General features: G+C 43.3%; 1 protein-coding gene across 1 annotated transcript in view; it reads right to left on the bottom strand.

Annotated features, from left to right (window-relative positions):
- The window catches only part of megf11 (multiple EGF-like-domains 11), a 139,675-nt gene that overhangs the window by 32,525 nt on the left and 92,150 nt on the right, over positions 1-15,000 (bottom strand). Inside the window, exons 13-14 of the mRNA XM_048257229.1 lie at positions 13,365-13,528; positions 12,525-12,627 (exon numbers count right to left, since the gene is read on the bottom strand). Of these exons, the coding sequence (XP_048113186.1) occupies positions 12,525-12,627; positions 13,365-13,528 (267 nt within the window). The remainder of the gene's footprint in view (positions 1-12,524; positions 12,628-13,364; positions 13,529-15,000) is intronic.

Genomic DNA, 15,000 nt, shown 5'->3' with positions numbered 1-15,000 from the left:
TTTGAATTAAACCTATGCTCAAGTCAGCAAGCAGGGACGCACCTGCCACTGCTTTGTACCGGAGACGGAGAGAGAGGGAGGGAGAGAGATAGAGAGAGAGGGAGAGAGAGTAGGGAGAGAGAGAGGGAGAGAGAGATGACTGCGCTGATGTGACTATGAGGTGTGTATGGTGGGGGGGGTGACTATGAGGTGGGTATGGGGGTTGGGGGGGTCAGGCGATTAAGACAAGCTCAGCCACCAACATCAAAGTCAGGGCGAGCGCAAAGCGTGAGGCATTTGAGCTACTGCTGGGATGGGCAGAAAAAGAGTGAGACGAAGATGATGAAAAGAGAGAGAGGGGGGGGGTCTCCTGCTTTTATTGTCAGTGATGAGGGGGAGTAGTGCAGTGCTCTTGGAGTCTAATGGTGACAAACACGGAGGCTTTGTAGCCCAGAGAGGGAGCAGAAGAAAGGAGCAAGCCGCCCCAACTCAACACCCCCTCACACACACACACACACACACGCACACACCATCAGACTGACGGCTCCACTGAGGAGGGCCAGGGGTCCCACTGCCAATTTTCAGGGAGCCAAGCCAGAGTGCTGGGGCTCTCATTCTCTAACACATACACACACACACACACACACACACAAACACACATACACACACACACACACACACACACACACACACACACACACACACACACACACACACACATGTCCACAGATGCTCACCCTTGCACACAATAATACATGACATACATACATTCCATACAACTCATCAAAACAAAAAAGAACACACACACACACACATAGTGTATACATGCAGATATATATATATATATATATATATATATATATATATATATATATATATATATATATATATGATTAAATATGGCAAGCCATTTTGATAAAGAGATCATATGTGTGCAAACAGATAATTTGATACAGTTTTTCTCAGTCGCTTTGGTGCTATTCTCACATCACTATTAACATTTGCACAGCAGTTAGTGCATTTCTCAAAACAATTAGAGCAAACTGCAAAACCTAGTGGATGACCTGCAAAAGCACGTCACTTGCTCAAAATGGATAGTCCATTCCTCAAAAGCACGTATTCATGTCAATGAAACTGTCAGTGTCATCAAAATGAGAAGTCTTGACACCATCGTTTATGAACAAGATAGTCAAATGGCTTTGTCATGTTTTCATTATGACAGTTCTCTCAGTGTTTTCCAATGCATAAAAAGGTCAGAACTCAGTGACACTACCTGAACATGCTCAAGACAGCACTATACAGTACTTGTACAGCCATTTGAAAACTACAAAGTTACACATTGCTGTAGTTAGGGGAGTAAGTGAGTACAAGACACTGAATATGTACGTTTCACATTTTTACTGTATGCTCTTTGCAATTCTACAGCATTGTGACAGAATTTGATAACTAGTTCAACAATTTTGTATGTAATGACTCAAGCAATGAAATGAAGACTATTAGTTTTATAGGGAACGACTATTCGGTATCCATAAGTATAGTTCATTTTGACTGACATGACATAAGCAAATGATAATGTTAAAAAACAGCAGAGAATTGTATGAAAGCAACTGATACATGTCCAAAAGTATTTGCAATTTGTTCAGAGGAAGGAGAATTTGCTACTATGATGTGCACAAATGACTAAATGTTGTGGAGGTTGAACTAATAGTTATGAGAATTTTCATTCTGATCTGCAAAAAGCACCAAAGCGACTGAGAAAAACTGTAATTTGGTTTGTTAGTGAGACAGGTAAAACCATGGAAACAGTAACATAAAGAACATAATTGGCACTATTTAACAATGTTACAAGAATACAAATACTGTTAAGCTGAGAAATGGCTGATCACTAAAATGACCTCAAAGCGCAAGCTGTAGACAATGTGCTTTCAGATGCACACAGATCAGCTTCTTTTGGTCTTAGTCCAAAGATTAAAGGTAATGGACATTTCCTCTAGTAGACATATCACCATTGCGTTGAACTGATGCTTTTGGTCACACACACACACACACACACGCAAACAATACCAGTACAGAAAGACAAACCGTGGAAGAAAGTCACACCAGTCCCATACACACAGTGAGAGTAGATGTATGGGAAATGCTTTCATGTCTAAAATGAAAAAGACTTCTGACGTGTCATTATAAATACAATGAAATAATAAAACCTGACTGCGAGAGCCAAGACTATGACCTAATTGCCTCGCCTTGTGGAGAGCTTCAAAACATTCATTGCACAGGAATGGGTCTCACAGAAAGCTTAAAGTAGTTCAGCTGTGTTATGCAGAATTCTCTTTACAACGGCTCTTTACATTTCCACCAGCATGGGTGTCAGTTCTTTGTGTGATTTTCCCCATGTCAAAACTCTTGAGCGAACAATGTTCTTTGGAGGTCTGTGTGTGTGTGTGTGTGTGTGTGTGTGTGTGTGTGTGTGTGTGTGTGTGTGTGTATATCTCTCTCTCTCTGTCTTTCTCTCTGTGTGTGTGTGTGTGTGTGTGTGTCTCTCTCTCTCTCTTTCCCCTCTCTGTGTGTATGTGTGTGTGTCTCTCTCTCTCTCTCTCTCTCTGTGTGTATGACTCTAATAGGGCAGAAATAAATAGGATGGGAGAGCATGGCTTTCTTCAGGGGGACTCTCTGACAGGACAGCAGCTGGGTGGCAGAAGCTCACTGAGGAATCAGAGTTTAAATTGAGTTCAGAGAGTTAGCTCTGCTCTACTCCATGGACTCGTCATCTCTTATAAATACTGTCACTTGCAACACACAAGAGCACTTTGGGACCAGGACTGACCTGAACAGGGCAGGGCCAGAAGACCCATCAGGTCCAGATTTTGACAGGACCAGGTCAGAGCCACAAACATTCCTGGACATGGACAGTCTGATGTTTGTGTAGCTTATCAAGCCGAGAGTACTTTTACCTACATCAAGGCTTTACTTACACCAACACTTTGGAGAAGGAATCCTGACGATACAACGCACACATGTGAAAGTATAACATGCCTGACCTGCAAGTGGCTTGTTATGTAAAGGCATCTGCTGATTAAATATACAAAATGAATGCAGTACAAACCACCTCTTTCTTGCATATCTTACCATCCTCCTCACTCTGGCACTTTGCTTGAGGGTAAGATCAATATTGGAACGTTTTAATTACTGTTTCAATTGTACATGGGCATTTTCAATCAAGTCCCTACTTTTTATGGTCATTCCCTAACTTACAAAAGTCAACGCACTTCCCTTTTATTTGAATTGAGCATATGATCTTGTCTTTTCCATGTTGAAAAATGACTAGGGTATTTGACCTCACTTTATTTTTATACCTAAAGTAAAACAGGAAAATACTGTTGAAAGTTTACAGACACTCCTAGATGTGTTATTAATGGTGTTTGTTAAAGATATGTATTTCTTTATGAGAAATGTTTCTCTTCAAGGTTGGATTCTTCCTCATTGTTTTCACTGTTTTTAGTGAACTTTACTCCTCTGTCACCATGGCAATTACTTCAAAACATGTTCTTAAAGCACAGGGACTAAATCGAGACAATGCAAATAATAAAGAAACTTCAATAGAACAAACACAAGTCCGGTAATCCGGTTTTTAAGTTGTAATGCAATAATGTGCCGATAATTCTTTTTTCCGGGTTTGGTCCAATTGGTCCCAGAGCCGCTCATTATTTTCCATGGACAGTAAAATAAACTATTTTTTCCGCTATTCAGAGTAGCCTATAAGAAAATTGCCATTCTACTACTCACTTGTTGCCTCATCCTAATAAAATCCTTTTTGTCGTGGAGGCCTGGACGTTACCCTTGAATACATGTATATGATCTAGTGGCACAGGCACACTAATAAGGAGTAATAAGAGTTCAATTAAGAGTTAAGAGATTTTATTTTGCCCTCACTAAAACGGAGGAGATGGTGACAATGTTTACAGGTTGTGAAAACCAGCTGGCTGCGCTAGTAAACGTTTTTGGATGAAATGATGATAAAAAATGATGTTGCTTGGGCCCATGAGGTCGGACTTAACAACCGAATGATACTATACAAATGCATAGACACGATGGCCACAAGAGAATGCTTGTGTTTCAGTCCACAGTCCACATGTTTGTGTGAACAGGGAGCCCTTTCAGCAGTATTCAGTGTGCTGATCCATAGCTGGCCACTGAGGCAGCTGAGAGAGATCCTATATTACATAAAGGCTGACATGGTTTGAAGGAGGTACCTGGGGATCTCTCAGCATGCATTATACTGCATGCATTTAATCATTTAAAATAATGCCAAACTTGCCCACTGCTTCCAATTGCAATTAGATGTATAAGCCTCATAAAAAATAAAAAAAAAGAGAAAATGTTTGGACACCAAACATGACTTGGCTGATGGACTACTTTAGCAGTACCCCAAATCTGTGCAAATCTAATTTTTAATCAGTGGATGTGAAGGGATGTGTGTCTCTCTATTCTTGCACCCTGTAATTGGCCTTCATCAAAGAGCATCTTTCTTTTTTTCTCACAGTACTAGAGATGCAGTTATTAATACATTCTCATGACAAACATATAATGAAATAAAGTAATATAGGCTAATATAAATTATATACATTGTGTTATACAACAGTTAGGTCTGGTCGACAGTGTTGGGAGGGTTACTTTCAAAATGTATTCCGTTACAGACTACAGAATACATGCCCAAAAATGTAATCTGTAACTTATTCCGTTACCTTACTCAATCTGAGTAACGTATTCTGAATCCTTAGATTACTTTCGCATTGAATTGTATTTTATAAGTGTAGGAATGCGGCCATCAAATCCTGCTTAGGCCTACTAAACAGGCCTATTCTGGTGTGTTTTTCTGTTCCAAAGGGCTGAAGTGTTAGGCCCACATAGGAGAATGTAAAATCAACTAAAACTACAGCAGGCGACTAGGCTAATTAAAACAAACAAAATAAATAGGCTACTTTAAGGGCGTAGCCAGAAATTATAATTAAGGTGTGCCTGTGAGATTTTTCAGTGGCATCAACCCAGTACAAGTGGGCGCATATGACAGGTGGAGCATAAATGACCTGTAAATGTAAACACTATGGGCTACTGTATATCAGTGCTCTCAAAATGAGCGTGTGACAGAATGACAATCAAAAAAACCGCAGACGTTAAAATATGCTAGGCCTACTGCAAGAATAATTCTTCAGAGGCTGCACCATATAATTCATTTTAAAACGTAAATGTAGATCAATTTAGAAAAAATATAACCCATATAATATTCCATATAATAATCCATCCAATAATCCATAAAGCTATTTTAAGTTAGAATAAAAAACTTAGAATGCAGTGCCTATTTTAGAGATTGGTTTTATTGTAGGTCTAAATCAACACGTGAACTAGGCTTTGCTTGCCTAGCAAACTGTGTAACCGATTGGCCAAAGTAGCCTGAGCTATTAATACTTGGGAAAATATCCTTTGAACAGACATCAGGAACCACGATCAGTGAGGAACAGGAGTTACCTCCACTTACTTTACTCCTAATTTGCTGTGCAAACAGTCATTTCAGGGTCTCCCATGGCAGCGTCCATACGCATAATGGCTGCGTTTTGAGGCTAGTGCAAGATGGGGGCTTGGATTTAAACATGTAAACAATTTCATCATAGATTGCTTTCAGGAGCTTCTGGGAAATGGATTTGCCTTAATTTATTTAGAGAGTGAACGAACTTATGAAACAGAGAAGTATCGTTATGTAATCCATTGATTTCAACAATGTAACTGTATTCTAAATACCAACTATTTTACTTGTAACTGTATCGGAATACAGTTACTCATAATTTGTATTCTGAATACGTAACGCCGGTACATGTATTCCGTTACTCCCCAACACTGCTGGTCGAGCTATTTATTCTTTTTTGATTGGACAAGAGGCATCTTAAGTGGCGATGTCCCAGCACATCCCCACTCAAGACTTTTTACTGCTAGTAATCACTTTGTGTATTGCATTTAATTACCAACACAAACGTTCTATTCGTTCATAGTGAGAGAGCAGCAACGATTTCATAACGTCACCTTCATAGACTGTATATATAGAACTATATTATAGAATTGCGTTTCTGAGAAACTGCAAGAGTGGGTTTGATCAGGCGCAGTTTGCCAAAAGGATTGCAACAGTACCTCATCTTTGAAAATCGGGCACATGGATCAAAAGTTATCTGCATTAAGGCAACATCCAAAGAGCCAAAACCATAAATAACACGGTTGCTATGCTGGTTGCTATGGTGTTAGGGTCACTTTAAAGTGGTGGTTGCTAGGTTCATTAGCATGGTTGCTATGGTGTTGCTAGGGTAATTAGGATGGTTGCTAGGGTGTTGCTAGGGTACATATGGTGGTTGCTATGCAAAATAACGTAGTTGCTATGGTGGTTGCTATGGCTAAAGGTCGCAAAACCTGTGCTTTTAGATTTAAAAGTGATCGTTACTCGCTTCGTGTTTTAAATATAACGGCACAAATCCTGCACTTCATACAGAACTACTGCCGTTTTAGAGTTAGCTCCGCCATGTTGGATATTTTTTCAAGCAATGTACGTCTGTCGAGTGGTGTCACGTTGCTTGGCAATGGTAAATGAAAAGGCTAAATTAACACTGAGTCTAGAATCTTTGATTAGAACTATTAGTGTGGGCGGAGGATAAACAAACAAAACAATAATTAAATTAAAAAAATAAATAAATAAACGATAGAAAACACAATTTTGCATTTTAAAACTAAATTAGTTGGTAATGGAACTGTTGTAAAAGCAATATCACCATTGCTGTAATTGCCTTCGGCCTCGTAGGCTACCTATGCCACCAGTTGTGGCGAGCAGTGGTCATATCCAGCAGTGGCCATATCCTTTCACATCCCCGCTCCCACTATTGCTTAATTATATCACTATAAAAAGAACAGGATGAAGTAACATTCTTATGAAATACCTCCTTCTAGCTAAAGAGGCCATTTTCTTTAATCTCCCTGTCTTTATCTGATAGCTTGTCCTAATAGCATACAATAGTCTTGACAGTAGTGCAGTACTGAATGCTCTTTGACCACACTGAATCCACTGAAATATGCCATTCTACTGCGACATATTTAGCAGAACAATGCGAGCAGAGAAGAAATAGAACGGAGCGTCCGACAAAAGTTCTATTCAAAACGTTGTGCCACGTCACGCTACACAGAATGTCCAGTTCCATTCATTCCACAGACATTCCAATTGAAAACAAAGTATACTAAATTGTCCTAATGTGGGACACTGCCTAATGTGGTACATCTAAGCTCCAGTGGGTGTGGATGTCAGTGAATCTATGGGAAAGCCAAAGCTGTAGGGTCTTGTGATCAAAATTTAATGTGAATTTAATGTACTGCCCTCACATTGTAGCCTAATACAGGGGTTCCCAAACTTTTCCATGACAAGGCCCTCCAAATACCACTAGGTTCTGGCCAAGGACCGCCTCAATGTTTTATTAAACAATAAATCGACAATACTACAGCAAATGTAAAAATACATTAAGCTAATCCTAATAATTATTTTAGCCACAAGCACTTTGCGATAGAGCATACAGGGCCAGATGTACTAACGCTTTTGCACCCACTTCAGGCGTATTTGTTTCGCAACGTGCGTTTAAAATCATTGCGAGGTATGTACAAACAGGCCACAATGATGTAAAAGCGCAAACTGCCTGTCGCGGGAGCTGAACATGGCTAATTGCGTTTTTCGTGTCATGCATATGCATTCAGGGGAGGATCCAGGGGAAAGTGGGAGTTTATTGTAAAAAGATGGGAGGGGAAGCGTAAAGAGCGCTTAATTATGTATTCCGTGGTATGTACAAAGACTGCTCCTGAAAGCGCACGTCTATTCTGCGCCTAAATACTAGTAATACTAGCCTTGTAAAAGCAGGTGTTAATCCAAATTGCAGTTCAATGCGTCAATAAGAGAACCTTTCAAAGACAACAGAATCGCTATTTAGAGCACCAGTTTTGTAAGTATTTGTATTATCAAAAGCAACCTTAACTTTCGTTGGCCTTTTGAATGTCTTACTTTCACTTTCACGTCATTCACTTAAACTTTCCTACTTGCTAGATTTGACCAATTTTCCATAGCCTACATGCACAAGTTCTTTGAGTAAAACTACTGATCTTCATTATCTCCCTGCTTGTTGACATCTTATCATGTATGGTATAATTTCATGATCGCTAAACGTTTGATTCTTTTTAATGTTGTCATCAGTTAACTTCATTCAACTGCGCTTGTATAGGCTCTGCCATTCAGTTGTGGGCGTTAAGTAAATTGCGTTTATACATGGGAGAAAGGCAGAGAAAGGCGCAGTTTACACTAGTTTGATAAATCTGGACGGAAACTTGGGTCTGAGCGGCAGCAATCTGCGGTTTGTCCATGACGCTGATAACGCTACGTTTGCAAATGTATGTACATCTGGCCCTCAGTGTGTAAAAATTGTATTTGGGGCTTTCTGCTATATGAGAGCTATCACTCTACTATTATTCCCAGTCATAGAAAATATAATGTTCAGATATGTGACACATTATTATAATGGCATTGTATAACAACCCTCATAGTAATGGGTATATTTTACATTTTCAAACGTATTTATTTGTTCCTTTTATTTTTCCTTCCAACTTGCTGAGGCCCCACTGGCACCCCCTTGCGGCCCCCACTTTGAAAACCACTGGCCTAATATAGCCTACTACAGAAGTCCGAAAAGCAAAAAATGTCCCACATTAGGGCAGTCCACCTGCTGAAACTGTTTTGGTCAGTAACGCTCGCTCACATCGCATGCCGTTAGTCCATGGCATTGGAGGTCTACTAGGTGCTTTTCACTAAACTGAGCTGATGAAATGAGTTCTGGTTATTCTCTCTTGACAAACCAACCCACACATCCTTTCAAACATACAGAACTTTCAGATGTCCATTTCTTAGATGTGCTCTCTTTCCCTCCCTCCTTCTCTCTCATCCTCTCTCTCCCTCTCTTACCTTCTCTCTCATCCTCTCTCTCCCTCTCTTACCTTCTCTCTCATCCTCTCTCTCCCTCTCTTACCTTCTGTATCCTTTCTCTATTTTTCACTTTCTGTCTCTCTCCCCTCACTGAAACAGTGTGTGTCTCTCCATATGTGTGTGTGTGTGTGTGTGTGTGTGTCCATGTGTGGGTCAATGTGTGTGTGTGTATGTGTGTGTGTGTCCATGTGTGTGTGTACAGTATGTGTATGTGTGAGTGCAAGTGAGAGAGAGAGGGAGAGAGCGTATGTGTGTGTAAGTGAGTTAAAGTAAGAGAGAGTGTGTATGTGTGTGTGTATGTATGTATATGTGTATGTGTGTGTATGTGTGAGTGTATGTGTGTGTATGTGTGAGTGAGCATAAGAGACAGAGAAAGCAAGAGAGAGAAGAGAGAGAGAGAGAGAGAGAGAGAGAGAGAGAGAGAGAGAGTGTGTGTGTCTGTCTCTCTCTTTTTGCTCTCTCTGTGAGGTGGGCTCTGTCAGGCCTGCGAGGCAGCCCCCTGGTGTCTCTATTAGGAGAGGCAGATGGACTGGACCCTGAGCCCGTTTCGGAGCGTAAGCTCGCCCGGCGTTCCGTTTCCCGCTCCCCCACCCGGATAATGAAGCTTGCCTCCCGAAATAAACGCTGCCCCTCGCCCAAGGGCCTCTGATGGAGTGGAATGGAGCGGAGCAGCTCAACCCCCCACCCCACCTCCTCCTCTCACCTCCAGGCGGATATTTTCCTGAACAGAGCAGAGGGGTGCTGGTTACAGTCTGCTCCCGCACTCCACCCCACCCACTAAATACACAAACACACACACACACACACACACCCACACACACACACACTACATACTACACACTACACATACACACACACACACACACACACACACACACACACACACACACACACACACACACACACTACATACACACACACACACACACACACACACACACACACACACACACACACACACACACACACACACACACACACACACACACACATAAACACTACATACATTTTATTGCCACAGTTAACGCTTGCTAATAGATATACAGGTCACAGTAGAATGGAGTTAGCTTGCGATATTCAACATTAGTTCTAGTTTACATGATAGACTCAAATTAAATTTAAATTTGAATTAAGTTCACTTTCAGGTTAACGTTATAGAGACAGTTCACTACCTGCAGCCAGTCCACCATCCAGACTCTGCAATCAAACTCTATTTAATTGTTGTAATAATAATAGAATGAAAAAAATAATGTTATTACCGGTTACCATTATTTCAAGTACACGTTTATGTTCCAAAACATAAAAAAAAAAGTTTCTAGTTTCGTTTTTGTTCCTAGCAATCTATCAATAGTTTCTGTTTTTTTTTTGTTTTCGTTCCATGAACAGGTTCCAAGTCTTAGCTGTGACACTCACAAGCTCTCTTTCCTGCCACCATCCCCATCCACATCGCCATCACCACTTCTGCCCCAGTCCATGGTGAGTGTGTGTGTGTGGGACTCCGGGGGCTGAGTGCCCATAGTGCCCGTCACAGCCACCTCTCGTGTGTGAGAGCATGTGTGTGAGAAACGGAAAGAGGAGACCAAACGCCGCCACATGTGAGCAGTAAAATCAGACATGAGAAAAAGGGCTTAACTGAGGGAGAGAAAGAGACATGAGAAAAAGGGCTTAACTGAGAGAAACAGACGTGAGAAAAAGGGCTTAACTGAGGGAGAGAAAGAGACATGAGAAAAAGGAGAGAGAGAAAGAGACATGAGAAAAAAGGCTTAACTGAGAGAGAGAAAGAGACGTGAGAAAAAGGGCTTAACTGAGGGAGAGAAAGAGACGTGAGAAAAAGGAGAGAGAGAGAGAGAAAGAGACATGAGAAAAAGGGCTTAACTGAGGGAGAGAAAGAGAAAACAAGAAGCACGGTCATTGCTAGAAGCTGACGTGGGCATGCTGCTTTTTCAAAGTGCAGAGTAAAGGTAAAATAGTAGGTATGTTTGTGAAAATGTGTGTGTGTGTGTGTGTGTGTGTGTGTGTGTGTGTGTGTGTGTGTGTGCGTGCCTGTGTGTGTGTGTGTGTGTGTGTGTGTGTGACTGTGTGTGACTGTGTGTGTGTGTGTGTGTGTGTGTTGATGTGTGTGTGTGTGTGTGTGTGTGTGTGTGTGTGTGTGTGTGTGTGTGTGTGTGTGTGTGTGTTGGTGTGCCTGTTTGCGTGTGAGAGTGAGAGATACACTCTGCAGATAGAAAGAAAGGAAAGCTGGATCATAATGATATATTCGTTTTGGGCTGCAAAGCCGTGGAGACTTGGATCACTTAAATAGATACTTCAGCAATGACTGTAAAAAAGTACTTTAGTCAAACCAGCGAGCTTAACTATTCCAAAACAATCCCACTTAGGCTCGGAGCTTACGAGCAATAAGACTCTTTATAAACACCTCGTCCTGGCTGTCATGCCTCTGAAAGAAGGACGCAATTAAAAGAAGATTACGAGCCATTATTCAACGTGTTTATAGAAAAAAAATCTAATTAGCTCCTCATATCCAAACACCTCATCGCCATGGTTTCATGTGGAAATGGTAAATTTAATTACAGTGCATTTAGAGCCGAACGCTAAACGATTGTGACAGCACCAGAAGGGAGGAGAAGTGAGAATGAGCCCACTAAAGGAGGGAGGAGATGGGGAGGAGGAGAGGAAGAACAGAATATGATGTCTAAACAAGTGAAGTGAGAAGGGGAGAAAGCAGGAGAAAAAAGGGTTGATACATGTCAGCTGCTTCTGAGACGGCTCACTGGCTAGCTAGCTACACATTTCATGATGAATTTCAGTACTGATTTATTGACCGACTGACCGACAGGGTCACTGGCTGGCCGCTCTGCTCTGCTGTTGTCTTTGTGCTTCCTTAGATGACCAGGGCACTTCCTCCAAGTAAGGAAATGTGCTATAATGTCGGCTTGCTTGCACCTCGACACTCTCAAGCACTACCAGTACTGCCACAGTTTTTGTCTATGGACATTGTGAACATTGAAAAACATAAACAAATAAATCAGTGAATAATGGATACATGGATAAATGGATAACCAATAAATCAGATGGCTCTCTAATCATCTCAAAAAGTCTGATAATGACCTGACAACGATTAACGATCAGTCCTGCTCAGTCCTTTAGTCATGACTGGCTTATTGTTTGTAGCTCTGAAACATCGAAGTCAAAATATCTCCTCATGTGACATGTCATCCCTAATAATTGCTTCCCAAATAAAAACAATAATAAAATAAACAAACAAACAACTGATGTGAGTAAATAAATAAAGAGTGTCATGGCTGCAGGGCAGTGGTGTGTGTCATCAGAGTTGGGGTGACTGAGCGTGTGTGTGTCAGTGACAGTGTGTGAGTGTGGGAGCTGTCATGGGCCACCTCTGTCCACCCCCCCTCTTCTCATCGGTCAGTGTCAGTGCTGCTCTACATGGCACGTTGTTAGCCATGTCATTAGTGTCACTGTCACCGTGTCAACAGCTCACCTGTCCAGCCCGCCAGACAGCGGCAGTGGCCGCTCACAGCGTCACAGCCGTCGGCATGGTTACAGTCGCAGCGCTCGCGACACTCCAGGCCGTAGGTCCCCACCTGAGAGGAAAGGAGATGCACAACACGGTTACAGATGGACACATCTGGTCTGCACGTTCCTGCACCACACCAGTAAGGCTGCCCGTCCGTCCGTCTGTCTACCACTGGGCTAGACTGAGGGGGAAAGACAAACTCAGGCTGAATTAAGACACACAGTTTGGGCTGGAGTTCAGCTATTCTACCTTATAGCCATTTCACAATGTCAGTCTGTTGTGTCTTTTTGGTATAGACTTGGGTGTAACGCAGTAACGCAGAAAGCACAGAAGAGTAGACCATAACATAAATTGGAGGGGAGAGATGGAGACAGACTGTGCTGGCCTTTTTCCATTTGAGATCAGGGCCAGCTCAAGGCTTTTCCACTGGCTTAAGCTCCGCTGCATAGCCTCAGCCTTCTGTTTCCATTAGGAGTTGCAATATTAGCAAACAGACAGCATCTATGCTAGAAACGTCTAAGCAGTGCTTTGCAATGGTGACATGAGTATACTAGTAATATACTACTAGTAGTATAATACTACTTTACCACTAGAGTATATTCACTGCTATGCTAGTACGGTTTCATCTGTTCTAATTTTCGTTTTCGTGTGTGTGTGTGTGTGTGAGTGCACACATGCATGTGTGTGTGTGTGTGTGTATGTGCGTGTGTGTGTGTGTGTGTGTGCGCATGTGAGTTTGTGTGTGTGTGAGTGCACGCATGTGTGTGTGTGTGTGTGGTGTGTGTGCGCGCCTGCTCTGCTCACCGGACAGGGCTCATCGCAGCGTTGTCCTCTCCAGCCGGGGGAGCAGGTACAGACACCGTCCAGCGGGTCGCAGGCCGCCCCGTTGGCACAGTGACACGACTGGACACAGCCCAGGCCCCAGGTGCCACTGGAGCATGGCATTGAGCAGTCCACACCCTGCCAACCTGAGGGACAGGGAAGGGCAGAGTTAGGGGGAAGGAGAGATGGGGAGAGGGAGGGAGGAGGGAGAGGGAGAGAGGGGGAGGGGGTGGGGGTGGGGAGAGGGGGGGGGGGAGGGGGGAGGGAGGTTGCCAGAATGGGTCAGAATGAATTGAAAGCAGGTTGAGTTAAATTAACTTGAAGTGACAGAATCACAGAGGAAGTGGGACAGACAGAGAGAGAGAAAGAGAGAGAGAGAGAAAGAGAGTGAAGCATAATGAAATATGAAATGTCCAATCTGGTATACTGTTACTGACCAACAGAATGCCACAACAAAGCACCTAGACTCAGCATCTGCCCAGGCCTTCCATATGAACAGGAGACTCCCCAACCTCCCTTCCCCTCCCCCCCTACACATGACCTCCACCTGCACTGCACCCCACACAGAGAGCCAGGACGAGATATCAGCATGGAGGACGGGCAGGATGGAGACTGTGCCGGCTCTGAGCCAGGACAAGGAGCGTATCAGAGCCGCAGGTGCCTCTGGGTCAGCATCTCTCTGGGGAGGTCACATGTGAGGGTGCTGCCCGCCTCATCACCGCCACGGCCAATCACACGTGACCACCCCGCCTCAGCACCGCCACGGCCAATGAGTGGAATATATTCATGGAGCAGGAGTCTGGCGGGGGACTCAGGGAGGATGAAAGGAGGAAGGGAAGAGAGAGAGAGAGAGAGAAGGAGATAGAGAGAGATAGAGAGAGAGATAGAGATGAAGAGAGAGAAGGAGAGAGAGAGTGGAGATAAGGGAGAGAGGGTAAAGGAAGGAGAGGTAGTTTGAAATGTAAGTGAGAAGCAGAGAGAGAGAGAGAGAGAGGCAATAAAATGTAGAAAAAGAGAGATGAGGGAAATGAAAAAAGAGAGAGAAAAAAAAGAGAGTGAAGAGGTAGAACAGAGAAGAGGGAGAGACAGGAAGAGAGAGAGAGTGAGTGATGGAGGACACTCAGGGACCACAGGTGTATCCCTCTGTGGAGCTGCGCTGACTGGAGTGGTGTTGACCGAGTTTATTACATTATTCACTGAGACTGACGCCTGGCACAGCTGGCTCTGGGATGCCAACCCATCACCGCTGGGGAGAGGATACAGGTGGCACTGGCACCCTATGACCGGCTCGTGGTGAGGTGCCCGTGCCGCCTTCACATGGTGCCAGGACGGAGGCACGCCCGAGACAGAGCAAGCTACCACCTACCCACAAGCCCACATAATACATGCAGCGTGTCTGTGTGTGCTGAGTGTGTGCTGAGTGTGTATGATTATTATGTGTTGTTGAGCCCTCAAAGCTCAAACACGTGGCACCTTCCAGTGGAACATATCTTTTTCCCCTCTCCTCCTCTTTAATAACACAACCCTCAATGAGGAGAAGGGAGGGGGCTGGAGGGGATGAGAGAGTCGGTCTGGGTGCCATGAGGAGCGGAGAGGAGCAGAGAGGAGAGGAGGGGAG

The sequence above is a fragment of the Alosa alosa genome, chromosome 11 (assembly GCF_017589495.1).
Source record: "Alosa alosa isolate M-15738 ecotype Scorff River chromosome 11, AALO_Geno_1.1, whole genome shotgun sequence".
Classification (NCBI taxonomy): Eukaryota; Metazoa; Chordata; class Actinopteri; order Clupeiformes; family Clupeidae; genus Alosa; species Alosa alosa.
Note: the sequence above shows the minus strand (reverse complement) of the source record. Positions and strands in the feature narration are given on the sequence as shown.